A 27,319-nucleotide genomic window follows, 5' to 3' on the forward strand; every position below is an offset into this window, starting at 1 on the left:
GCTCAGTTTGAGGGTCTGTCTGGTCCATGGTGGTGGGAAGCAGCCGTCACCCGAAGTCAAGAAGCAGAGAGTGATGGATGCCAGTGCCAGCCCACTTTCTCCTCTCAGTCAGTCTCTAGCCTGTGGCACTGCACTACCCACCTTTGGGGTGGGCCTTCCTACCTGAATCTAGGAACTCCCTCCCAGACATGCTTAGAGGTTTGTCTTCCAGAGTTTTCTAGATCCCGCCAGGTTGACAGTCAGTATTGCCACCACAGGGTGCTTCCATCCCTGGGGCTTGGCTATTTTTTTTTATATCGATGTGATACTGATTGCTTCTCCTTCCCAGCATACCCTCCATCATGCCAGTTTTGCTAGTGGGTATGTGAGGGAGAAGGACAGCTTGAAAACACTCCTTTTGCAACTCAAGAGATAAGGGAGTCAGTCATGGGTGTAGGGAGACCCAGCGGCGTGTATGAGTGTGTGTTGGAGGCCTAGGCAGCTCTTAGCTGGCAATCAGTGCTTCCTCTCACCTGGCCACACCATCTTTGATGCCATCACCTTACATCAGACAGGTGCTTTTTTTATTTTTATTTTTATTTATTTATTTATTTATTTATTTATTTATTTATTTATTTATTTTTGCTGAGGACAGGGATTCGGGGAGCTTGCTGAGCCTCCCATGGCAGGATGCAGGGGGATGATTCTTTTAGGGAGCCATCACTCTTGGCTTAGAATTTTCCAGATGGCTTGCTTGGCATTTTTAGTCACCCTAGTTGAAGTAAATATTTGGAACAAAACCCTGCTATGTTGTTCCCCAGACTGTTAATATTTGACTTTAAATTAGTAGCAGAGATCCATGTTTATGACATTTACAGACTGAAGGCTTGTTCATTTATAGTGGCTGTGATTTGCTAGCTCCCCTGCCACACATAATTTCCCCCGTTCTGTTTACCCACGAGATTTATCTGGTGAGAATCTCGCTCACACATATTCTTCGAGGAAGCCCCAGTGCGAATGCAACCATGAGAATCCCACAGTTAATACAAAGTAGAAGGTGTTTGTTTTTGGTGGTTTCTTTTTTTCTGCTTCAAACTTAGCGCCTGTGGATTCAAATGACAGCCATTAACTAAGTGGTGATTTTGGAATTAGCCATCCACAGGGGAAGGATTTGGCCTTCTGGGTGAATATTGTACAGTTATGTTGGTACTGCTTAAAGGTGTCATGAACATTCTGTCTTCCTTTCTAATGAGGGCAGAAGATAATGGCTCCTGTGGTTCATAATGGTCAAGATAGATTTTTGAGGCAGGATCTCATTGCCTGGACTAGCCTTGAATTATTATTTTTTAAAGTAAAGTATTTTACGTGTGTGTGTGTGTGTGTGTGTGTGTGTGTGTGTGTGTGTGTGTGTATGTGTGTGTGTGTTGTGTGTGTTGTGTGTGTGTGAGTGTGCGTGCGCGCGCGCGCGCGTGTGTGTGTGTGTGCGTGTGCGCGTGCGCGCGTGTGTGTGTGTGTGTGTGCATGTGTGTGTGTGTGTGCGTGTGTGTGTGTGAGTGTGCGTGCGCGCGCGCGCTGTGTGTGTGTGTGTGTGCGTGTGCGCGTGCGCGTGCGCGTGCGTGCGTGTGTGTGTGCGTGTGTGTGTGTGTGTGTGTGTGTGTGTGTATGTACACACATATTCATGCTTGGATATATGTGTATCACGTGTGTACCTGGTGCCCATGGAAACTGAGAGCATTGGATCCCTTGGAACTGGTTACAGTTGGGAGCCAGCATGTGGGTGTTGGGAACTGAACCCAGGTCCTCCTCAAGAGCAGCAAGTGCTCTTAGCCACCGAGCCACCGTCTCTTCTGGCCTGGAATTCTTGAGCCTCCCAAGCAATGAACTTTTTGATTTTTGCTGGGTCTTTATTTCTACTCAAAATGTAACAGCAATGGGCCCTGGGTGGGGGAGGCATAGCTTGGTTGGTAGAGTGTTTGCCTAGCATGTATGGAGCTCTGACCAAGTCTGGGACAATGTAAACTGGATGAGGTGGCACATGCCTGTGATCCCAGCACTTAGGAGGGTGGAATATCAGAAATTCAAGGTCATATTTAGCTACCTAGTAAGTTTGTGGCCATCCTGGGCTACATGAGACCCTGTCTAAAAATAAATAAATAGGGTATGTGTGAGCGTGTATTCTGTACTAATGATATCTCATTACTCGTCATATAAACACCACTTTGATCTTATGGAAAATAAGAAAGTTAGTAGCTCCTATGATTTTGTGCTAAGCAACTTATTAACATTTTTTAAAAAGTCAATACTCCCTTCACTGATCAAGTTTTAAATCACATGAAGAAATGAACCTGTTGGGCCCGGTCTGTGCTAAGTGCTTTGTAGACACAGTACAGCTTCATCTTCACGGTGGCTTTTAAGGGTCAATATTATTATTCCTCTTTTGAAGATCAGGAAATTGATGCTTAATGAAAATGCTTAAATAACTCACCCAAGGTCACATGACTGGAGCCAAGTAGAGCTGGAGAAAGAAAACGTGTCTGCCTGTCTTCACCTGGTGGGGCTGGTGGGGGAGGGGATCTGCTTTTGTTGGGCTAGAATAAGCCTTCCACACAATCTGAGTGGCTTTCTTCAGACTCTTAATACTTTGGCAAATTTACTGTTGTCTCAGGATTAGGGAACTTGCCGCCGCCTCCACACTCCAAATGAAAAGATGGATGGGAAGAACTAATGTTCCCGGTCTCCACTGTCCTAGTTGCCTTCACGTAAGGCAATTTCAAGGCCACACACAGGCTTCCGCCCCTCAGTCTTTCCTGGTTATGTGTGTACCAGACCCAGAGAGCCTTCCCGAACTCCTTGGGCATTTCAGAGTAGCCCAGCATTCAGACTTCCCTGGCTCCCACCTACTTCCCATTCTCTTGTTCATTTACAAGGTGCCTGCTTTTCAGGCGAGGTCCAGCCTGTGGGGAACGCCCAGTCAGGAGCACTCTGTGATCTGTTCCCTTGCTTCCTATTATCCCCAGTCAAGTTCAAGCTTCAGGTCTCCCAGCTTAGGACATCTTTATTGTTGCTGTGTGGGTGTGCACCTATGTATGTGTGTACCTGTGTGTGTGTGTGTGCACCAGTGTGTGTGTGCACCAGTGTGTGTGCACCAGTGTGTATGCACCAGTGTGTGTGCACCAGTGTGTGTGCACGTGTGTGCGTGTGTGTGTGTGTGTGTGTGTGTGTGTGTGTGTGCGTGCGCGCGCGCACCTGTGTGTGTGCGCACACCTGTGTGCGCACACCTGTGTGCGTTCCTGTCTGCAGAGGACAGAGAAGTGAGTGGGGTTCCTGCTTTATCACTCCAACTTAACCCCTTCAGACAGGGTTTCTCACTAAACTTAGAACTTGCTCATTTTGGGGTAGTCTGGCTGGCCAGCCAGCCCCAGCAGTCCTCCCTTCCATGTCCAGCACTGGGGCCACGGACACAGACCACACTGCACCCAGCTTTCACGTGTGTGCTAGGGAGCTGCACTCAGGTTCTCATGCATGCACAGCAAACTTTTTTTTACCTGCTTAGCTATCGCCTGAGCCCCTGGAATCTCTTTCTGGTGAGATCAGCTTGTCTTCACTTCCCTGACACTTTCCAGCAATAGTCTCAGATTGGCATCTTTTTCTTTTTTCTTTTCTTTTGACACAGTGTCTTACATAGCTCAGGCTGGACTTGAACTTTCTATATAGAGGAAGATGACCCTGAACTTTTGGTATTCCTGCTTGCCCTGTCTAGGTGCTGGCATTAGAGGTGCACACCACCACACCACCTGGTTTATGTGGTGCTGGGAATCAAAGGGGTTTGTGTGTGCTAGGCAAGCACTCGGGCAACCAAGCCACACTCCCAGCCTGCCCCCACAGTTAGCGTGTGTATGTGACTGTGGCTATTTATATGTTTTTTCATTAAGATTTATTTTTATGTATGTGTATATACGTGTGACTGTATGAATATATGCTGCAAGTGTGTGAAGATTTCATGGAGGCCAGAAGAGGGTGTTGGATCCCCTGGAGCTGGAGTTACAGGTGATTGTAAGTGGGTGCTAGGAACCGAACTCGGGTCCTCTAGAAGAGCAGCAAGAGCTGTCCGCTACTGATGCATCTCTCCAGGCCCTGTCCGTGTGTCTTACAGCACCAGCAACCTTGTGCCTCTCCTTGACATTTCCCAGTATGGATACTGCTAAGCAAAATTAGGTATTCAGTAAGTCTTTATTTGATAACTGTACCACAGAATCTGGCATGTCACCCATCTGCTTTTTCTCAGGCTAAATGGTACACAGTTGGCAGTGAGAATGTAAATGTCCCATGGAATTAAAAATTTGTGAAAGGCAATACCTTCCCACAGTTCACAGTGAAATAAAAAAAGCTGTGTAGTAAGGCGTCTCCTTCCTTTGTTCTCCTCATCATGTCTGACTGCCAACAAATAAGCCTCCACTTGGTTAGTGAATGTGTATCTTTGAGATTTTTTCCCTGGGTTTTAAAAGGATTCCTTCTCAATAATGGTGAAAATTTTCACACAGAACTTGGCGTACTACACAACACAATGGCGCTGCATCTTGCTTCTTACAATTAACTGTGCAACTTAGAGATTTTTTTTTTCCAGGTCAGGCACTAGAGGTCTTTTTCAATATCCTCTCACAGCTCAGTAGTGTTTCATTATGTAACCTGCCTCACACTGACAGACTCGGAGGCTTTAACAGCCTTCACCATGCATGACATGTACTGCTGCAGCCACTAATGGGGACATGTGGCGTTCTGCCTGCCATGTGCAGGTCTGCCTGGAGCACAGGCTCCTGGGATTGCAGGAGCTCAGAGAGGATGTTGGGAGCCAGGCTGGCAATTGTGCTCCCTGGGGAGGCTGCTCTCTTTTATCCACAGACCCTTGGCCCCGTTGACGACTGTGTGTGCGAACGTTTGAATGTTTGCTAATATGATGGATGGAACATGCTGTTTAAGTTTAGTTTGGATTTTACCGCTTTCTTTGAGTACAGTGGGATATTTTTTGGCGCAGTTTGGTACAGTTTAAGGGTCATTCATCTTCTGTTTTGTAAACTTGTTTCTTTGTAGCTTGGTTCATTTAATGAAAATATGCAGCTTTATTACCCCCCCCCCCCCGTTTTTTCACTTGACTTTATAGTGGGTAATTGTGGTTGGTTTGTGTCCTAGAAGTGTTTACTTTTTTAGGTAGCCAAATTTACCAAGGCATTCATTCTTCAATAACATTTGGATTTTGAAGTATTAGGCCTCACCGATACGTCCTCTCTGTGTGTTTTTTTTTTCCCTTTTCTTTTTCCTTCTAAACCTCTTTGATCCATTTGGAGCCTTTGCTCTGAGAGATGAATCCAGGTTTGTTTTTCAGATGGCTGCCAAGTTGAATTGAAACATGATCAAATTAGTAGCTTGTATTCCATGCTACTACAGGGTGGAATTAAGCACTTGGCTAACACATGAAGTGGAGAACTTGGTTTCATATAGCAACGTTTATTAAGCACTTAACACAGACAACAGTTGGTGTTTGCCAGGCTTTGGGATATAATGACAAGTGTGAGCGAATCCTTGAGCCAAAGAGGCAGACAATGAGTCTGGGAGAGCCAGGGGGGTGCGTTCCAGACCAGACAGCATTGGCTTAGTGTGAATTTCGATGGATTTGTGTGATCCTGGTGGGGAAGGGGTCCCGGGGAGAGGAGCTAATGAGCCCATGGCACGGGGGAAATGGCTCTTCATGGTCGTAGAGAAGGACAGCAGACATCAGAGATGAAGAGGATAATTCATGTGCAGTCTCATTCACTTCAACTTTTGTGGAGACATGTTCTTACTCTGTAGCCCTGGCTGGCCTGGAGCTTACAGAGACCTCCCTGCTTCTGCCTCCTGAGTGCTGGGATTAAAGGTGTGGGCCAAGTAGTGCAGTTAGGCCTCCCCATGCCTTCATCCTTCTAAGCAGACCAGGGGGAAACTCCGAGCTCCCACATGCAGACAGCGACAGTCACATTCTGCAGGCCAGCTGCTGAGTTTTGACACCTGTTGCTTGTTCTAGACTGCTCCAAGTTCCCGAAGCCGAAGTCTCACTTTGCTCCCCCATGGAACACCCAATTCTGCGTCTCCCTGTAGCCAGAGACACCTCAGTGCGGGGGCCCCCGGTGTTGTCTCAGTCACGCATCACAAGTCGCCTGCAGCTGCCCGAAGAGCCAAGAGTCAGTATTCCGGCCAACTTCATGAAGTCAGAGAGGTACGCCTTGCTCTTACTGGGCGACATGGCCCCTGGGAGTCGGGGACGGTGGCCGTGGCCCTGGTGACTCCTCTTCCTTCTGACCCTGTCCAGAACAGACATAACCTCACAGCCACACGCTTGCAGCTGTTCTTTCTGGCATGAGAGCATAGTCACGGTTATTGCTGGTTTGGAGGCTAAGCGAGCCATCAGGAGAGCTCCATCCTAGCTCAGAGAAGGCGAGCCCACACCAGAGTGGGCTGGGGAGGAACATCCTTGACTGAAGTCTGCTCAGAGCTAAGATGAGGTGTTCTTTGAGTCCCAAAGCATCACAGGGAATGGCTGATGCTCAGGAGCGGTGGTCCTGGTGCCAGCTTCATTCTCCTTTGGAAGTTCCTGCCTTCCCCTTCACATTAGTGGCTCTGAGCCTCATTCTCTGCAGGGAATAAACAATGAGCCAGTGTTGCCAGCCCCGAGGTTCACCCGGAAGCTATGTAATGACAGGGACAAGAGAGTTTGCTGGATTTTGTTTCTGAGACAGAGCCTCATTTAGTCCAGGCCAGCCTCAAACTTATCATATTGGCTGAGGATGACCTTGAACTTCTGACCTAACCTTCCTGCTCTGCCTTGGAGTGCTGGGACTATAGGTATATGAGGCTATGCTCAGTTTTTTGTGGTGCTGGGGATTGAACCCAAAGCTTCCTGTGTGCAAGACAAGCACCCCACCAACTGTTTGTTTTGTATCTTCTTGTGAGATACCTCCAGGAAGCCATGAGATCTGTGATGTTCCTGTCACCTTCCCCAACCCCCAGGACAACTGACTGTGTTAAGGTGGATGGAGTTGGTTCTGGTTGCCTGACTCCTGTCAGGTGCTGAGAACTGTTGACCTGTAGCTCACTCTGGCCTCCACCAACTTGCTGTCCTCTTGCTGTGGCTATAGAGCCATGGCTTTGTCTCCTGGAAGAATGGGCCCCACAGACATTTAGGCATGCATAGTGTTTTGTTTTCTAAATATCAGAGGCTAGGTAGTGTCCTGATTTCGGACTGCCTCAGTCTGATTCTGGTCAAGAATCTTCTGTATCAGATTTGTATATTTGTAGGAAAGACTTTTTTTTTTTTAAATAGGATTTATGTGCATATATTCCCATACTGCTCAAAACAGGAAAGTACAGAGTTGGAATTCTGTCTAAAAATAATTTTTAGATTTTTTTTTATGTGGATGGGTGTTGTGCTCACATGCTCGTATGTGCACCATGTGTGTACAGCGCTGATAGGGGCCAGAAGAGGGCATCAGATCCCCTGGAACCGAATTACAGATCACTGTGAGTGGCCATGTTGGGTAAGGGAACTGTAGCTGGGCCCTCTGCTGGAGCAGTAGGTGCTCTTAACCATGGAGGGATCTTTCCGGCCCCTAGGAATTTTATTTTAATTTTCAGAGAGAATGCTCACTGTGAAAACAGATATTCCGATGTGTAAGCAAAAGTGGCTTTTAGCTTAGTTGTATTATTACATTGGTTGATATAATGGATGGTTGTGACTATGTTCATTTTTTTCATAGATTCTTTTCATTACTACAGTGGTTAATATAATGGATCGTTGTGTCTATCTGTTTATTTTTTTCATAGATTCTTTTCAATATACTGTCACAGAAAAGTGGAAGTCTCCAAATTTATTCCAAATAGAATAGTGGTGCTGCACCACGATCGGGCAGCTTTAGCAGTTTGGATTTTAAATTCTTTTTTCTTTCATTGAAATTTTCATTTTATCTGTTTTTATTTCTCCTCAGCATTTGCGCGCGCGCGCACGCACACACACACACACACACACACAGAGTATATAGAAACAGGGTCTCATATAGCCAAAGTTGGCCTCAAACTTAATATCTAGCTGAGGATGACCTTGAGGCTTTGGTCCTCTTGCTTGAGATTACAGTCATGTGCCAGCACTTTTGGTTTATTTTATGCTGGGGTTGGAAGCCAGGACTCTAAGCATGCTGGCCCAACACTCTGCCCATAGAGTGGCATCTCCAGACATCCTCACCATGATTTTTATGATAGAGAATCCTTTCAGATGGAGACCGAATCAACATCCTCCATGGGCTACACAAGCCACCGAGTTAGATCCCCAGACCTCAGGCTGGACAATGTTTAGGGCAGACTCGACATTGTATCATTTTGTCACTGACAGTGAGTCTTCAGGCTCTCCCCAGGTAGTATTTTTATACAATGTGTGCATTAGTTACTTTTTGTGTGTGACTGGGATTAAAGTACCAAAACCAAAAGAAATGTTTAGAAGATTTTATTTTGCTTTAGGGAGGGTTTCATAAGGCGAGTCCACAGCAGACTGAAAGGCACAGCATGGTGGCAAGACCAGGAAGTTAGTCCGTCACATCTTTATCCACACATAGGAAGCAGAGAGTAGGGGGAGGGAAGACAAGAGGAAGAAGAGTGAAGAGAGGAGAGAAGGGAGAGGCAGGTTATAAGCTCTCAAAGCCGTTCTCATCCAAACCACCACAGTGTGTGATACTTGGCCTTTTTTTTAATGTAGACCAAAATACTTTTCAAGTCCTTTGAGATTAACCTTGAAGTGGGGGAGGGTGGGGCATGGGAGGCCATGCTTGGCACAGTGGCACGTGCCTGTATTTGTAATACTTGAGAGGCTTAAGCAGGAAGATGGTGAATTCCAATCAGGCTTGAGTAACATAGTGAGAGCTTGTCTCAAAAGATAATGAATATGTATGAATAAATACATAGTAAATAAATAGAACACAATTTAAACTGCAGGTGAAATATTCTCATAGCCATTTGGTTTGGTTTCTGTGGCCTGGGGTGTCACTGCTTATCTTGGATCATTGCTTTTGCACATAGATGATCTTGTTTGCTAAAAAATTTAATTTAGGAAGTAAGGATTTTATTTTAATTATGTATATAAGTTTGTGTCTGTGAGTGGGTTTGTACATGGAAGCGCAGTGCCAGAAGAGGCCAGAAGAGGGAGCCTGATCTGAATCCCAAATTACAGGGATGGGGTTAGGAACCATACTGAGAGGACCTGAGCCACTCTTAACTACTCTTAGCCGCTGAGCTAGCTCCCCTGACCCCTAAAATCAATTTTAAGTAAGACTTAAAATAAGACTGAGCTTTGAAAGCCTCAGTTCCTGGCAGTCATGGTTACCGTTTCCCCTGGCAAGAGAACAGGCCATTTTATAGCTCCTGCTGGCTTTGATGCCATGGGGTCCACCTTGAGAACTATCCAAGGGCATCTCCTTCACTAATTCTCATCTATAAAGGCCTTTAAAAATTACACTGAATTTATCTCTAATGTAGTTAGAAGAAAGTGGAATAGCATTTTAACCCAGCTGTACAGGGAAGATAAACTTCTGACCACCAAAGCAATGTAAAAGAGAATTGTCATACACAAGACAGATGTGCTGGAATATAAGAAGAACAAAAGAAAAATAACCCAGCCAAAGGCAATGGGATAAATATTAAATGGAATGTCACGGTGAAGGTGAAAATAATGGGGTAGTTTAAAAGATTAAGCGGTTATAATGTAAAATATAAAGAATGGAGTTGCCAGAGGTTAGAGCCCAGTGTCCTCACAGGAGAGTGTTAGGAGAGATGAGTGTGGGGAATTCAAGATGTGGTGTAAAGAACAGGCATGCTCTCAACACCTGTTTGAGAGATGAAAGCAAGCTGACTATACTGGGAGTTTTCTCCCCTCTGGTTGGCAGTGTGAGCATGGGAGAGCCGGGCCTAAAAATGTGGCCAACTGAAGTCTCATGCAACAGCCAGCTCTATTCAGAGCATCAGACAATTTATACTCCAAGGGTTAAGAATCACATGAGTAAGGGGTTCCGTTACAAGGACAAACCACACATAGCAAAAACAAACAAACAAACAAACAAACAAACAAAAACAAAACAAAAAACGTTTTTCCACAGAGGCATATGAATAACAACAGCAGAAATAAATGCACTTGTAGCTGCCCCACCAGGGGGAGCAAGAAGGTTTACAAAGTTTGCAAAGTATACAAAGGGCGTATTTGGGTCACCCCTACCACTTGAGCAGGGTTGAATAGCCAATTATAGCTTGCCACACACTCCCTAAGTCAACTAGGCTGGCCACAAGCTCACAGCAATCCTGCCTATTTCTTCCTAGTACTAGGATTAGGAGTGTGTTACCACCACGTCTAATTTTCTGTTTTCTTCTGTTGAAGGCTGAGTCTTATTTTTGGTGTCTTTTGGGCACAGTGTATTAACTGGGCACACTGGTTTATCAGATTATTTGCCTGGCATGCCTCTCTGTAGCCGTTAGAATTCTCTAACAATGGGAAGTGGAGGCCTCGAGGGGTTGGTTTCCTAGGTAACCTGATCAGCTCCAAGAGAGGAGAACCCTGGTGATGGTGCTGGGGCTATCAAGTGTTCCTTGGTTTTTCTCTGGCTGGTTACGTTGGTGAGTATCTAGTCACACAAAGGTATGATGAAGGGAAACGGGCTGTTAGTCTGGACCTCTGCACATGACTCTGGAGGTGTTTTATAAGTAGAATCTAACGTATTTCAAAAAGTTGATATGACTCCTTGTTCACCTAAGCATGTGATGGCGGAACCGTGATATTCATTGTGTTTTAAAAGATTATTTTATTTTATGTGTGTATGTTTTGCTGGCACTTATGTAATGTATGTATGTACCATGTGCTCATGGAAGTCAAAAGAAGGTCTTGACAACCTTGGAACTGGAGTTACAGATGATTGTGAGCCACCATGTTGGTGCTGGGAATCGTACTGAGGTCCTCTTTAAGAGCAACTGGTGCTCATAACCACGGAGCCATCTCTCCAGCCCTGTCACTGTATTTTTTTTTTTTCTTGGTTTTTCGAGACAGGGTTTCTCTGTGTAGCTTTTTGGAGCCTATCCTGGCACTCGTTCTCAAGACCAGGCTGGCCTCAAACTCACAGCGATCCGCCTGCCTCTGCCTCCTGAGTGCTGGGATTAAAGGGGTGCGCCACCAACGCCCGGCATATTTTTTTTCTTTTTAATTGAGGTTGGGAGAGTGTAGAGATGCCTGAGCAATTCAGAGTATTTGACACACAACTGCAAAGACGTGAGCTCAGATCCCAACACCCATGGAACAAGTTAGCTATGTCTGTAACTCCAACTCTGAGGCCACAGAGACAGAAGGAACCCTGGGGCTTGCTGACTTTTCAGCCTGGCCAAGAAGAATGTGAATCACAGGGAGAGACCCTGCTTCAAAGGAAAAAGGTGGGGTACAATAGAGGAGTCTGGCGCCCTCTTCTGGCCTCCACTTGCACACAAGGTTCTGACTACACCGCCAGAGACAGACACACATATGCAAATCTCCCCAGTTCATTGTAGCAGGCTTCAACATGGCTTATATTAATTTTAATAGGAGTTTTGTTGATACAGGTTCAGTGTGATATTGATGAAATTTTGATTTGCTCGGTGATTTCTAAAAAAAACAAAATTCAACTGTAAATATGTTCATGTTAGCACCCAAATGTGAGCCAGGTAAGCCAGTGGTCCCAGGGGCAAGAAGCTGGCAGGCTCACCCACAGATGACCACAACTAACTCTCTTAGTTGTGCTGTTTGCGGCTTGGGAAAATACATGGCATTCATTGGGGTGATTTTGGATCCTGCAGCATTGAGGAAGGTCCCTCTACAGTGTTGAATGGGCTGTGTGAAGCCACTCTACTGAGTGTTGAAGGGATGATGTGAAGCCACTCTGAGTGTTGAATGGTCTGTGTGAAGCCACTCTACAGAGTGTTGAATGGTCTGTGTGAAGCCACTCTACTGAGTGTTGAATGGTCTGTGTGAAGCTACTCTTACGGAGATTGAAGGGGCGGTGTGAAGCCATTGTACTGAGTGTTCAAGGGGCAGTTGAAACTCTAGAGTGTTGAACGGGCGGTGTGAAGCATCTATGTGGATTTCACTAAGCAGCTTCCAGCAGTGATTTGTCAGCCACTGTAACTCTTTTTCAACCCTTTGAAAGATTGATTTCTATTTTAATTTATGTATTCTGTGTGTCTGTATGAACATATTCCACGTATGTGTAGGTATCTAAGGAAGCCAGAAGATGTTGGACCCCCCAGAGCTGGAGTCAGAGACGGTTGTGAGCTGCCATGTGGGTCCTCTGGAAGAGCAGCCCATGCTCTCAAATCATGAGCTATCTTTCCCGTACTCTTGAACTTATTTTTTCTAAGTTTTATGTGGCTTCCAGATGTACACCCTTGGACAGAGAACTGTTGATGACTGGGGAGATAAGTTGTGTGGGGCTGTGTAATTTCACATATTAGGGGAAAACCCTTTACAGGGAATAGCATGTGGAGATGTTTGTTTGTTTCTAGTTCTGTGAGCATGTGCTCCTTTGTGTAATGGTCTTGTCATGTTTGCTCTCACTGCGACAGTCCCTTAATTAAGTCGCCATCTTTACAGATGGCTTTTCTCAGGGTCCTCTTCCTTCAGGAGGATTTGAGTTGGTCCTGGTTGGTGTGGATGCAGTAAATGTCTGGTGAGAAGCCCTGATTCACGGGCAGCCTTTGCTGCCGAGGCAGCCACCGCAAACCACCGTGCTAACGCATTTTATGAGACGCTTCATCTTAAGGTGCCGACAACAGGGACTTCCGGCCATCCTGTCACCAGGGAAACCACAATTAGTACAGCACACACCTCTTCCCTCTGAGCAGAGTGACTCATCTCAACCATGCTCCCAATTAAAACTGTGCACTTTGGGATTGAATGAGGAGAAAGAACTGTAGCGAGTACTTTGATTTTTTTTTTATTTTTTTTATTTTTTATTTATTTTTTTTTGGTTTTTCGAGACAGGGTTTCTCTGTGGCTTTGGAGGCTTTCCTGGAACTCGCTCTTGTAGACCAAGCTGGCCTCGAACTCACAGAGATCCACCTGCCTCTACCTCCCGAGTGCTGGGATTAAAGGCGTGCGCCACCAACGCCCGGCTTTAATTTGTTTTTTGAGATGGGGGTCTCATATAGCTCAGGCTGGCCTCAAACTTGTCAATGTAGCCAAGGATGACCTTGAACTTTGATCTCTGACTCCACCTTCTGAGTGCTGGGATTGATTGCAGGCATGCCATTGCCTACTCTATGTGGTGCTAGAGGTGTAACTCCGGGCTTTGTGCATGGAAGACAGGACTCTGCCAACTCCATCCCCAGCCCTGGAGCGTGTGTTTTGGGTGGGGATTTGCCATTTCTAAATTATAGGCCAGTGAAATGGCTCAGTGGATAAAGGCACTTGCCAGCAAGCCTGGTGACCTGAGTTCAGTCCCCAGAACTGACATGGTGGAAGAAGAGAACCGACTCCTGCAAACTGTCCCCCGACTTTCCCAGGTATCCTGAGGCATGCCTCCCTCCCCCACAATAAACAAATGTAAATGAAAAATGAAAGAAGCGAATTATATGGGCTTTCAGTGTAATTTGGGAGATGAGGAGCTGCCTCCAGACAAGGTGTGACTGAGGAGAGTCGGGGAAAGGTGCAGTCGACTCTATTCCTAGGAGAGTGAGCGAGAGTATCAGCCACCACAAGGGAACTGATGGGACAGCTGACAAGCCAGAGAAACAAAAGGAAGACTTTTTAAAAAACAGTAAGTTTCACGAGACTTCTTGACGGGACAGGGGAAGGGAAGCCACATCTTACAGGTCAGCGGGTGGTTCTGGAGAAGAGGGTTGGCGGTCCTATCCAGCGGACAAGTCCATGCTCTTGTAGGCGTGGGTGCAGTTGTGGATCTGTGAGAAGTGCTCAGTGGAAAAAGAAGGCTCATTTGGTCACGCTCTGTGTCCAAGTGGCCCATGCTGGTAGTCCTCATGAGAATACACGTGCTGGTAGTCCTCATGAGAGTACACCTGTTGTTTAAGTTGAGCTGTTTGGGAAGCCTGATAGTAAGGAGCAGAGTGGCAACACGTGTAAACCTCCCCTGCAGCAGTTGAGAACAAAGTCCACAGCTGAGCTAGAGTCTGGAGCCCCAGGGAGGAGGCTTGAAGGTCTGTGCTGGGAAATCCCTCACCTTGCTTGGAAGGGATCAGTCTTATTTCATTTCCACTCATCATACAAAGAGCTGTCTGCTCTTTTCATATCTAACCATTTAAATCTTAAATTTTATCCAACACACACCCTCACAAAAACACCCAGAACACTGGTGACGGTGTTGTTAATTGTCAATTTGACAGCATCTAGAGTCACTGGGGATGTGAGTCTCTGGTATACCCCTGGAAATTTCTTGACTGTGTTCATAGAAGTGGGAGGGCCTCCCCACTGAGGGTGGCACCGTTCCCCTGGCTGGGATCCTGGACTCTAGAGGATGGAGAAGGGATCAGAGCATCTGCATGCATGCATGCATCACTCTCTGCCTCCTGACTATGGATGCAACGTGAGCCGCATCCTCCTGCAGCCTTGACTCCCTGCCATGAGGACTGCACCTTGAAATATGAGGCAGAAAAAAACCTGTTATCCAGTAATTTGCCATTGTCAGGGTATTTTATCACAACAGGCAAAGGAAAAAACACAGTGACTACTTATCTGGGCCCATGGCTCTGCCAAGTTGTCACAAAACTAAGCCCCCTCAGCCCCCTCGACTGGTTAATCCCACTGTGGTCTTATTGCCATGTCTGTACCATGCTGTGAGGTATCCGCCAGAGAAGACGGCTTGGGCATGGGTTCAAGCTAATTGAAAGCGTTCGTTAGCAGGTCTGTGACTACATGGGGTGTTTGGGATTCGAGTGCAGCCCCAAGCCTTTCTCAGAGTGAGCTGTTAAGCAGGCACACCTCAGTTAACAAGGGCAGTTAGCCAGAAACAGAACCATAGGAGCCAAGAGCAAGGTAGGTACATTTAGGCGCTTTCCTAGAACTATGGGCTTTGCTGGGTAAGTCTTTGTTCTCCTTTTGTGCTAAGGTCTGGGGCCTGTTATATCCCAAAACTCTGTGCCTGCTCAGGAAAGCTGAAGGTGCCTGGCAGTTACTGAACAAATCATAGATGGCCATTGTACCCTCATGCAGGCTGGTCTGACCTTTGTACCCTCATGCAGGCTGATCTGACCTTTGTACCCTTAGACAGGCTGGTTTCTAGAATGGGGGTGGAATGAAGCCTTCCATCCAAGAATTGGGTAGCCTTAGGGAGCTCTTTAAATTAACATGATACCACATGATGCTACATAGTAGCTAAGGACAAGAGGGATTCGCTAGAGGTGGGCCTACTGTGTAGACCAGCTGTTTGTAAGTGACCAGAACCTATAGACTTGCGACCTCAGCATGAGCCGGGCAAGCTGGATCTGTGATTTTTGTGTGCTCCCTCCTTGTGGTTGGGACACTGCTGAGTGTCTGTCAGCCTTGCCTGTCTCTGCTCACAGAAGATTTGAGGTTCTCATGTCTTTGCAGCTTCAATGAGTTTCGTTTCTCGTTGCTTCATAGGAAGCTAAGTGCTGTATTGCTTTCCATTATGGTCTGTGGTATAGAAGGTTGATTTGCTATTTTTCCCCGAAAGTGCTCTGAGGCTTTGAGACAATAACTGGCTGCATGCCAACAGTGGACCGGGAGGGAAGCTGGCCAAGTCCACTCTGAGGCTTGCAAGCCCCTCTCCCTGGCTGTGTTCCAGTTTTGTGTTCTGGGAGATCTGGGAGGGCATTTCCCCCGGTGGTTCCCTCTAGCCTTTTAACATATGCTAGAGATTCCTTCTCATTTAAAACCCATTTTTCTTGTTTTACTTCTGCAGAGTAGAGCATTGGTGATTCCGTTCTCCTACCTCCCATTAGATGGCTGGCATTGTGAAATCGCAGGTTAAATGCAGCGGTTAACGTCGATAGCCATCTGTCGGGTAACTGGCCACAACTGCAGCCATTCCTTGTTGCTCTGAGCTGTGTTTCTCTAGTTCTCCCTTTTTAAGGGGTGCCACCTTTGTTTCCACTTTCATGTTACAGGTTGAGAATCCTGACCTGAAGATCTGTGTAGATCTGTTGCTGTACAGGAAAGCCTTGTGGCACTTGGGGGCTTGGGGGATACGATGGCTCAGTAAAGTGGCAAGCATGAGGACTTGAATTCAGTTCCCAGAACCCGTGTGTGTGTGTGTGTGTGTGTGTGTGTGTGTGTGTGTGTGTGTGTGTGTGTGAAGATAGTAGCCCCATTGGAGAGCTCCAGGCTCTTTCTCTAAATAAGGTGGGTGGCGCCTGAGTAGCAACAGCCAAAGTTGTCTTGTCTTGTAGCCCTCACATGCGCACATGTACCTGCTTACATATGATGAATGTGTGTGTTCTCCCTCCCTCTCCCTCTCTCTCTCTCTCTCTCTCTCTCTCTCTCTCTCTCTCTCTCTCTCTCTCTCCAGAGACCTTCTCTCTACTCTAGGTTGTACATCTACTCCAGGATGTACTCTGGGGCTTCCCGGGGTGGGGGTGGGGGCAGGTACAATTGGCTCTGGCCTTCCCACAGTCTCAGGCTTCCCAAAGAGACTGCTATATGGATGGTGACTTCAGAGTCCATCTATGGCAGCACAGGATTCTGAGAAGAAGTGTTCTTGGGGGACAGAAAGCCTACAGCTCTTTCTCAGCCTGGACACACAAAACAGTGTGTCATTGGTGCTTGTCTCTTCCTACCAGACTTCCTTTTCAGGCATGTCCGTCTAGGCTACAGGTGGCCAAGGACAGCTATGAATGTGTTTCAATACAAAAATCATGGACTTAATGCTATTGGGTTGTGTGTATGTGTGTGTGTGTGTGTGTGTGTGTGTGTGTGTGTGTGTGTGTTGGTATAAATGTTGGTGTGAGTGTCCACACATGCATGTGGAGGCCAGAGATCAATGTTGAGTGTCTTCCTCTATTCTGTTCTTTAGTTTTTGCTACAAGGTCTCTCGCTGGCCCTGGAGTTCACTGATTTGACTGGGCTGACCTCAGGGGCCTGCCTGTCTCTGCCTTCCCGGAGCTGGGATAACAGCTGTGTGCTGCTGTGTCTAACATTTTAAATGGCCACAGAAGACCCAGATTCAGGTCTTCTGCCTGTGTGGCTGGAATTTGACTGACCTGTCTCATATGGGTGTTTGGTAACAGATATGTGTTTGTCCTGCATGAGCTTTATAGATGACAGGGTCATCTCAAAGTATTAAAAGCGTGAACACCTTGTTAGGGTCAGAATACATATAGCACTGGCCAGACATTATTTTACATGTAATTCCCAAGCTGTAGTTAGTGTAGCCATTGACTTACATGGGATACGTCATTACCCACGCCATTGTATGAAGAACAGAAACACTGACTGCACATCACATAATGAGTGAATAACTCCTGTAGCTCAGGAGTCTGGGTAGAGACCTATGTGAGGGGTTGGCTCCTCTTCTGTGTCTGTGGGTCACTGTGTGATACTTGGGAAAGGTCTTTGTCCCCACCTATGGGATGAAGGCATCAGGCCTGATTGGCGGCTCAAGGAAAAGGACAATATGATTCCTTTTGAGAATCATTCTTCCCTGTAGCTACTTCCATTAAAATTTTTTATTATTGTTTATGTGTATGGGGGTTTTGCCTGTATGAATGCCTGTATGAATGCCTGTACACTATGCACATTTCCAGTGCTTGCAGAGGCCCGAAGAGGGCATCAGATCCCTTGGAACTGGAGTTACAGTTGATTGAGAGCTACTTTGTGTGTGGAATCAATCCAGGTCCTTGGGGGAAAAAAAAACAAAACAAAACCAACAACTGGTGTTCTTAACCACTGAGCCATCTCTTCAGTCCTTGACTTTCATTTTTACTATACTATTGAGTGGATATAGTCTTTTAATATTTGTTTGATTATTACTGTGTGTGGTAGGAGTGAGTTTGGGTACTCTTGTGTTACGATACTTGCTACGATGGTCAGAGGACAACTTTCAGGTCAGTTCTCCCCTCCCATCTTGGGTTTTTTTTTGTTGTTGTTTGTTTGTTTGTTTGTTTTTAAACAAAAAGGATAAATTTATTTTAAAGATTCCAGGTGATGTCCCAATGTCAGTGAGTGATTCCGTTTCTTGTACGGACTTCCATGGACTACATTCCATTACAGTTGTTAAGCAAAAAGCAAGGCATATGGATGGCCCAAAGTCAAAAGCACTAACTTAGCTCTGGCATGCAATACTTGTTAAGGAAGAAATACCTCCCCTAATGGTTACTATGGTCTTTGCTGAACTTCAGTTTAGCAGAATACACATCAATGGGTATTCCAGCTAACTGAGGCTGACAACATAAGATCATGGTACCAGAGTAAACAAAAAACAATTTCCTTTCTTCAGCAACTTCAAGAGACCCTGGCCACCAACAGATCACCTCGCTGTCCTCTTGAAAATACAATTACTTTTGATGAAATCCTTTATATCTCGTTTAGAAAAAAAATTCTTAAGTTGGCTTTGGAGGCTGTCCTGGAACTAGCTCTTGTAGACCAGGCTGGTCTCGAACTCACAGAGATCTCCTGCCTCTGCCTCCCAAGTGCTGGGACTGAAGGTGTGCACCACCACCGTCCGGCCCCCATCTTGTTTTGGAGACGGTCTCTTCTTGTTCCTGCCATGCTGCATGATCCAGGCTGGCCAACAGCCTTCCAAGTGGTTCTCTTGTCTCCATTTCCCTTCTTGCCACAGGAGAGTTGGGTTTACAGATGTGCGCCACCACCAAGGGTACACTCTTAATATGAGCCTGCAAAGACGCACTCCTACACATTCTGTTTCTTCCTCCTCCTCTTCCTGCACCTTCCCCCTTCTTCCTCTTCCTTCTCCTCCTTTTCCTCCTCTTTGTTGCCTTGGGGTCAATCTCATGGCCTTATGTGTACTAAGCAAGCTCTACCATAGACCTTGTATTTTTTATTCATTGTTTGCTGTGATTTTAATATAAAATGTAGAGTGTGACTTAGATTAGTAGTGATGAAGGCAGATTCATAAACGGAAGCAAAAAATACCTTCTTGATATTTTGGGGGAGACAAATAGAAGCTGCCTCATTTTTGTGCATATTTTTCTAACACAGTAATTGTCCTTCTGACATACTATTGGAAAAATAATTTCTTTCTTTCATTTTGGCTATTGTATAATCATTCCAGTGTACCTGGGGATAAACATCTATCCACTTAACACCCAGGAGCTGAGAAGATGAGGTGTAGATTTCTTCCTGACAGAGAAATTATCGCAGTAGGGTGAGGGCGCATTGCATGGAGTTTGCTAATGTTGGGGTCAATGAATCACAGTGGAAACACTGTGTAATTACACAGCTATTTTCCTTTGAGGTTCTAAAAAGATTCGGTAGACCAAGTTGTGGGTACCATAGTTACATGGAATTCTGGCTTGAAATGTATTGATGGAGGACCCTTGAGAACCAGTTTAGGTGTGGAAGGAGGGCCCCTGCCACCCTCCTGGAGATTCACCAGGAGCTAAATTGCCTATTAAAATCACCTGTCCAGGTATGATGGGAGTTTTTTGCCTTTGGAGATGCAGCTGAAGTGTTACTTATTTCTATCAACAAATTAGTCTTCTTAACTTTTACAAAATGTACACCAGACTAGACCCAGGAACCCCCCCACACCCCCCATGGATGGTGTTATGAGAGTCCCATCGTGGCTGTGTCTCAGCTGGGACCCTAGCAGAATCCATGCCAACTTCTCGTATGCTCTTTGTTGTACAGCACAAGTTTGCTTCTGGGTGCCCATGTGTATATGTATGTTGTGTGTGTGAAAATTCTTGCCCTGTGTAGGTACACGTGTGCACAGGTGTGCATGCATGTGTGTTCACATGTACACGGAGGCCAAAGGACTTCCCTTCTCAGATGCTGTCTGCCTCATCTTTTTTTTTTTTTTTTTGGTTAGGCAGGGTCTCTCACTGCCTTGGAACCCACCCACACCCTTTTATTTATTTGTGTGTGTGTGTGTGTGTGTGTGTGTGTGTGAGAGAGAGAGAGAGAGAGAGAGAGAGAGAGAGAGAGAGAGAGAGAGGGTCTCATGTCTCCCAGGCTGGCTTCTAACTTGTCCTTTAGCTGATCTTAAACTTCTAATCTTCCTGCCCCCACCTCATGGCTTCTCGCTGCACCACCACACTGGTTTATGTGGTGCTGGGGGTGGAACCCAGGGCGTCAAGGATGTTGGGCAGACACTGGACCAACTGAGCTGATTGGTCAGCTCTCTCGGACTCACTCTAGGTGAGGCTCGTTTCTTCATGTTCCCAATGGCAGCTGGCATGTTACCCTTCTCTGAAAACTGCCACCAGTTCCTACCTCCTGTGTTCTCTTTCTCACTGAGGCCTGGAGGATTTTACTTTGTTCTGGTTTTCATATTAAGTCGTTCATTTTTCCTGAATTACCAGTTGTCTTTTACCAATCTTTAGAGATTTAAAATTCTCTATAAACATTATTTGTCACTTTGGAGTTTTTTTTTTTTTTAGTAGTGTGTTTCTACACGTATGTGTATACACACACACACACACACACACACACACACATGCGTGCATAAACATTTCTTTTATGCATGTGCTTAGTTGTGTGTGTGTTGTGTGTGTGTAGGACAGAGGTCCATGTTGGGTGTCTCCCTTTGTACTTTCCACCTTCTGTTTTGAGTCAGGTGTCTCACTGAATGGAGCTCACTGATTCAGGAAGACTGACTGGTCAGTGAGCTCCCGGGGTCTGCCTGTCTGTCTCTGTCCCCACTTCCAGCAATGGGGTTACAGCTTGTGAAGCCATGTCTGACTTTTGTATGGGTTCAGGAATCCAGATTAAGATTCACAGAAATCACCTTGCCAATGGAGTGTCCAATGCCACTTCCATCCAACCTTATTTTGAGATCCACTTTGCAAAAGACACCATCCTTATTTCAAAGACTTTTATGGTTGTGTGTTAAATAGCTTTATTAAGTTATATTGCATACTGTAAAAGTCAAATTCACAGTTCAGTGAGTTCTAGTAAAGTGTGTGTGGGGGGGCTCGTGTATGCACGTGCGTGTGTGCGTGTGTGCATGCGTGCATGTGTGTGCCTGTGTGCATGTTGGGGGTCAAATGCAGAGGCTCACATGTGCCAGGCATCCCTCCTACCTTTGAACTGTGCCTCCATCACAGTCTTAGTGAGTTTTTATCATTCTACCCAAACTGACCTAGGGTACTTGAACCACTATGGTTTTATTTTTTGTTTCAGTTTTTGTTTGGTGTAGAGTTGAACTGTAGTAAGACATAAAGTATCCCTTGTGGTTGGAGAGGTAGTAGTAGCTCAGTGGTTGAGTGCTTGCTGCTCTTGCGGAGGACTGGGTTTCCAGCAGCCACACCAGGCAGCTCCCAATTGATTACCTTTGACTTCCCTGGGGGACCCAGTGCCCTCTTATGGCCTCTGAGAGTGCTGCGCACACATGCACACGCATACATACAAATAAATCTTTTCGAAAGGTTATCCGCCTACACTTTCTCCTGCTTATTTCCCACTGCTGTTTATCACACAGTCCGTCTCCCCTCCGCTCCCACTCTCTGGCACCACCATTGTATTAACCAGCTTTCTATTTCTGTAACAAATACCCGATAAAAGTTTGTGAACAAAGAGAACCAAGTCTCAGTGGGGACCCAGGTTTGGGAAGTGTCAGGTCTGATCAGGCTAGCCCAGGGACTTGAGGCTTCTGCTGTGTGGGGCAACACACCATAAAAGGAGATTATCACATGGCCCAAATATGAGAGAGAGAAAGAGACTGAATCCACTAATCCCTCTAAGTGGTACACCCCAGCGACCTGAAGCCTCCCGCGAGGCTCCGCCTCCTTAAATGCTTCCGCTGCATCCACGGCTCCACTTAACAATCCCAGTGTAAGCATTGAGGATTAAATTCAGCATCTGTGTCCACCTTCAGCATCCTGATTTCTCCCCCACTCATGGTACTGGTCACAGATGGTTCTGCTATGCTAACATATCAACATGTTATCATTTTAGATCATGTGTTCATTCTGTAAGGCCAGCGTACATTATTGACCTGGGCCAGACTTTGCCAGCCATTTTTGAGTATTTCTGTGAGTGTGTGTGTACTCCTGTGCGTGATACTACAGCCTGCATATGGAGGTCAAAAACAGCCTCACGTATTGTCCCTTTCTCTCTATCCTGTTGGGTCCCTCGTCTGTGTTGGGTACCGCAGGCTAGCTGGCTGTGGACTTCTGGAGAATCTCCTACATCTCTACCCTGTTTCACTACAGGAGCATGAGGATAATAGACAAACGAGCACACGCACTACAGTCTTCAGTGTCTCCATTGGGTGCTGGGGATTTGAACTCAGGCCCTTGCACTTGCATGGCAAGTGCCTTATCCACTGAGCCTTCTCAGCTTTTGGGAAGTTTTTTTCTTCCACAAAAACTCAACTCTCACCTTGTTTAGTTCATAGACTGTGGCTGCCACTCTTACTAGGACTGTGTTGATTTCCGTGTTGCTTAGGAATTGAGGTCTAAGAGGTACCTTTCTGAGAACAGAGACAAGCTTGTGCACCTGTTAGCTTCAGCGTTCCTTTGTGTCCGTGGGGGCATCTGAAAACCTATGGACCCTCTGTGTGCCTCTCAGTTAAGGACTTTGTCCCTTTGTTTTTGAAGATGGGACTTCGGAGCTGGGCATGGTCACTCATACATGTTATCTCAGCTCTTGGGAGGTTGGAAGCAGGAAAATCAAAATCAAAACTCAACTACATTGTGTGTGTGTGTGTGTGTGTGTGTGTGTGTGTGTGTGTGTGTGTGTGTGTATGGGCCTCCATTGTATTTATTGATTTTTGTTAGGGGTGGGGACCACAGTGTCTGTGTGAAGGTGAGAGGACATCCTGCAGGAGTTAGTTCCCTCCTTTCACCGTGTGGGACCTAGGGATGGAACTCAGGTCATCAGGCCTTTGGGAAGAGCCTTTATCTGTGAGCCCTCTCATTGGCCCCTCCATTCTACTTTCTGTTTGATTAGCTTGTAAATACGGAGGCTGTTGGTTTCTGTGGGTTGAATTTATTCCCCTCGATTTAAATGTGTTTTGTTATTGCTTCATATTGCCACTCTTGACTTTCCAGATAAGTAGTCCTACCTGTTACAAGGAGTAATTGTTTTGTCTTATATTAGATTTCTTCTAATAACTGTAGTGGCTAGTGTGCCTAAATTCTATTCTTTCTATTCTATTCTTCAGACATGATATTATGTAGCTGAGATGGCTCTCTGGCTTTTAAAATATTCTGTTTATTGTTTCTGTGGATGTGTGTTTGGTATGTGTGCATGTGTGTGACAGAGTGTGTGCATGTAGTGGGGGCATGTGTGTGGAGGTCACAAGACGACCAGGAGCAGTTCTCTTTTTATTCTGGGTCGCAGGGATGGATCGCAGCTCCCCAGGCTATGGCAGCTCCCCAGGCTATGGCAGCTCCCCAGGCTATGGCAGCTCACCAGGCTATCGCAGCTCACCAGGCAATCGCAGCTCACCAGGCTATCGAAGCAAGTGCTTTCACCCATTTCCCCATCTTGCCCACCCTGGCCTTGTTTCTGATCCTCCCAAGGTAGGGATTACACACATGCACCGCCCCACCATGAAAATACTTTTGAACAGGGGTGGTTGTGATGACTGTGTCTTAGTTCTCTTTCTTGATATGCTTCTGGCATCTCTATGAGGCATGAAATCCACAAGTGTAGGTAACTGTGTGTGTATTAATTTATCTTTTATTTTAATTTTATTATATGTATGTGAAAGTTTTGCCTGCAAGCATGTATGTCCCCATGGAAACCAGAAGTAGATGTCAGATCTCCCAGAACTGGAGTTAAAGATGGTTGTGAGCCGCCATGTGAGTGCTGGAAACTGCTGAGCCATCTCTCCAGCCCTGTGTTGAGATTTCGTCTGTATTACCTGATTAATAGTCTTCTGGAATCCAGGAGAAAGATTCCATTATTCCTTTGATAGCAAAGATTGCAGGTTGATGATGTTCTGAGGGGGTCACTGGGTCTCTGGCTACAGTGGAAATGAAACAACATGTACCTGGAATCAGAGATGCTACCAGTCTAGTAGGACAGACAAAACTAAGTCAAACCCTTAGTGAATATAGTCTGGAGAATGAATACAGGGCTCTAAGGAGTCAAGCAAGAGCAGCATAAAACAGTGCGATAGATTTTTCTAAAATGACCAGGCAGAGGTGTGGAATTTTTAAGTATCTTTGTAAAAGTTATTTCTTTTCATTGTTTTTAAGTGTGTGTTTGTGTGTTTGATTGTGTGGGTGCGGGTGCCCACAGAGTCGGGATGGCCTGAGCTGGAGTTACAGGTGGCTGTGAGCTGTCCACTGCGAGTGCTGAACTCGGGTCCTCTGCGAGAGCTGCGAGCACTTGTGCCCGCTAAGCCATCTCTCCCTCCACATCACGCTCTGTCCTTGGCATTTGACTGAAAGTTGTGCGTGGTTTGGTTCTCTGTGCACCTGCCCCTATTGCCAGCCCTGGCATCTGGCGTTTCCCCTGGCTATGGATTTTAGGACAGTTACTGACTGATCCACCCTAACAGGCAGCCACTTGCTGTGTACTTGTTCTCATATTATCCAGGACACGGATGGTTTAAGGACTGAATTGAATTTGTCAGAAAGCAGGGTAATTTGTCACCTTGGATAGAGATACTGTTACTAAGGCAACTGGCTGTGTCCTGAGACCACAGTCTCCAAGCCTGACACCTGACGGGGTCATGGCCTCACAGTGAGCCTTCCCTAGCCACTGGCTCTCCTTGTTCCCGCCTTGAACATTACCAGGCCTGGAAGGGCAACTTCTTTGTGAAGTGTCTGCCCTTTGCTCTCTCTCTCCACCTTCTTCTCTCTGGTTTCCAGTCAAACCTGCTGGGATTTGGGTATGTGAAACACCTCAACCATTATTAATGCATTTTAGAAATGGCCCATCATGTATACTTCAATTCCTAAACATTTTCCAATTCATTTAAAGGAAGAAAGATTAAGCCGAAGGGTGTCCCCCGAAAGGGACTGCCTTGGAAAGCATTTCTCTAGAAGCTGAGGTAGTTGAGGTTGGGGGTGGGAGGTGAGATGACCGGCTCCACCCTAAACTGGTCGCAGAGCTTGGCAGTTTTGAAGGCATGAAAGATGCAAGACTGAGGGGGGCCATGGGATGCAGCCAAGGCCAAGCAATTGTGGCAGGGTCAGAGTCCCCACAAAGAGGCCCTGAGAGGCTATGGCAGTTTGAATAAGAATGTCTTAGGCTCATATGTTTGAATATTTGGTTCCCAATTAATGGAACTGTTTGGGAAGAATTATGAGGTGTGGCCTTGTTGGGGGTGTTTCACTTAGGGTGGGTTTTGAGGTTTCAAAAGCCCATACCAGGCCCCACCTCCGTCTGCTGCCTGAGGATCAGGATGTAAAGCTCTCAGCTGCTTCTCCAGCACCATGACTGTCTGCCTGCCACCATGCTCCCTGCTGTGATAATAAGGAACTAACCCTCTAAAACCATAAGCAAGCCCCCAGTTAAATGCTTTCTTCTACAGATTGCCTCAGTCTTGTTAAATGCTTTCTTCTACAGATTGCCTCGGTCTTGTTGTCCCTTGATAGGAATAGGACAGTAACTAAGAGCAGAGCCCATTGTGTGAAGATTTGGAGGTGGAGCCCAAGTTTCAGTGGCGATCTCAGGACACTGGAGCCAAGTATCTAGGACATTTGCAGAGGAGAGCAGAGCTAAGTTCTTATGTGGCCACCCACTGGGCACCTCTCTTCCCTAGAGATGTCAGGCTCCAAACTCATGACGCATGAATGGAGCCCTTGGACCGTCTACACCCACTGCACACTGTCACTCTCTTCTGAACTGAAGAGAGTTGAACTGTACCCTCTGCAGCCTCTCTCTGTGTTCCCCATCATAGCAGGCAAAGGGGGTGTACTGATGGCTGTGCGTGCCCACACAGTGGCTGAGTGAGGGCTGTGGTGGATGTCTCATTTATACTGAAACCCACATCTCTTCTAGATTACAGGCTCGTTCCAACTGGGCCACCTGCCATGCCTCCGGCCTTCCTTCTTAGATGTCCCCAGCACATATCTCTTTCCCGGGTTCCGGCCATTGGCTTCCCGATGCTCCTCTATGTTGCTAGAGACCCCCACCTTAGGGCCTTTGTACCTGCACAATCACCCACGTGGCTCACTGCATCCAGACTTCTGCCTGAAGCTTCCCTCCCAGAAAGGTCTTTCATTTCCATCTCATATCCTTTTTGGAGTGTGTGTGTGTGTGTGTGTGTGTGTGAGAGAGAGAGAGAGAGAGAGAGAGACAGAGAGACAGAGAGACAGAGACAGAAAGTGTGTATGTGTGTATGTGAGTGTGTGTGTGTGTGTGTGTGTGTGTGTGTGTGTGTGTGTGAACTTCTTGTCTGTTTCCTTGAGGCAGTGTGTGCAGAGGCCGAGAACTCGGGACTCAGCCAGTATGCTGCACTTTGCATTTAGCACACGAAGACAGAACACACTTTGACATTTAGTGCGTGCTGTTGCTCTTTGTGTCTTACCCAGAAGAGCAGAAGGGCTGTGTGCACAGACCAGGAAGCATATTCTTCAGTTATATTGTATCACATAGCAATCCCCATGTAAGAACATGTGGGTGAAGGTGGGAGAACAGGAAATACAAAGCAGTTTGTGGGTATACTGATCAGGTTTTTCCCAGGGCAATCTAAAAGCCATCTTCTGTGTGAAACCCTGTGAGCATTTCCCATGGAAAGCATGGAGACTTGGGAGAGCACCGCAGAAAGCAGAAGGTTGGAATCTCCTGTCCTGAAGGATGATGACTTGTCTTAAATACTCATCGTAAGGAGGGGATTAGAATACCTCGAATGCAGTAGCTGTGTAGTCCATCTGCAAAGTGGCTGCAATCCATGCTGGTTTGTTTGAAGAGAGAGTAAGACATAAGTCTAAAAGCTGTGATGAGTCAGACCCTGAGCATGTGCAAACTAAGACCACAATGACCACCATGAGGTGTTTTCTTTTTACATCCATTTTGTCTGGGCATGCGTGTGTCACAGCTCATGTATGGAGGTCAGAGGACAGCTTGTGGGAGGGGAGTCATTTCCCTCCTTTGCCATGTGGGATAGGACTCAGGCCTTCAGCCTTGGTGGCAAGTGCCCTTCCACAAGAGCCACCTCGCTGGCCCCATCATTATGCTTGTGACTGATGGGAACCAGAAGGA

General features: G+C 46.4%; 1 protein-coding gene across 2 annotated transcripts in view; it reads left to right on the plus strand.

The window, feature by feature from the left end:
• The window catches only part of Osbpl10 (oxysterol binding protein like 10), a 227,022-nt gene that overhangs the window by 113,433 nt on the left and 86,270 nt on the right, over positions 1 to 27,319 (plus strand). The window contains exon 4 of one of the 2 annotated variants that reach the window (XM_027415312.2): positions 6,035 to 6,226. The exons of the other annotated variant lie outside the window; for it this stretch is intronic. Within the exon in view, the coding sequence (XP_027271113.1) occupies positions 6,035 to 6,226 (192 nt within the window). The remainder of the gene's footprint in view (positions 1 to 6,034; positions 6,227 to 27,319) is intronic. 2 annotated transcript variants of the gene reach the window in all.

This window comes from Cricetulus griseus, chromosome 4 (genome assembly GCF_003668045.3).
Source record: "Cricetulus griseus strain 17A/GY chromosome 4, alternate assembly CriGri-PICRH-1.0, whole genome shotgun sequence".
In the NCBI taxonomy this organism is placed as follows: Eukaryota; Metazoa; Chordata; class Mammalia; order Rodentia; family Cricetidae; genus Cricetulus; species Cricetulus griseus.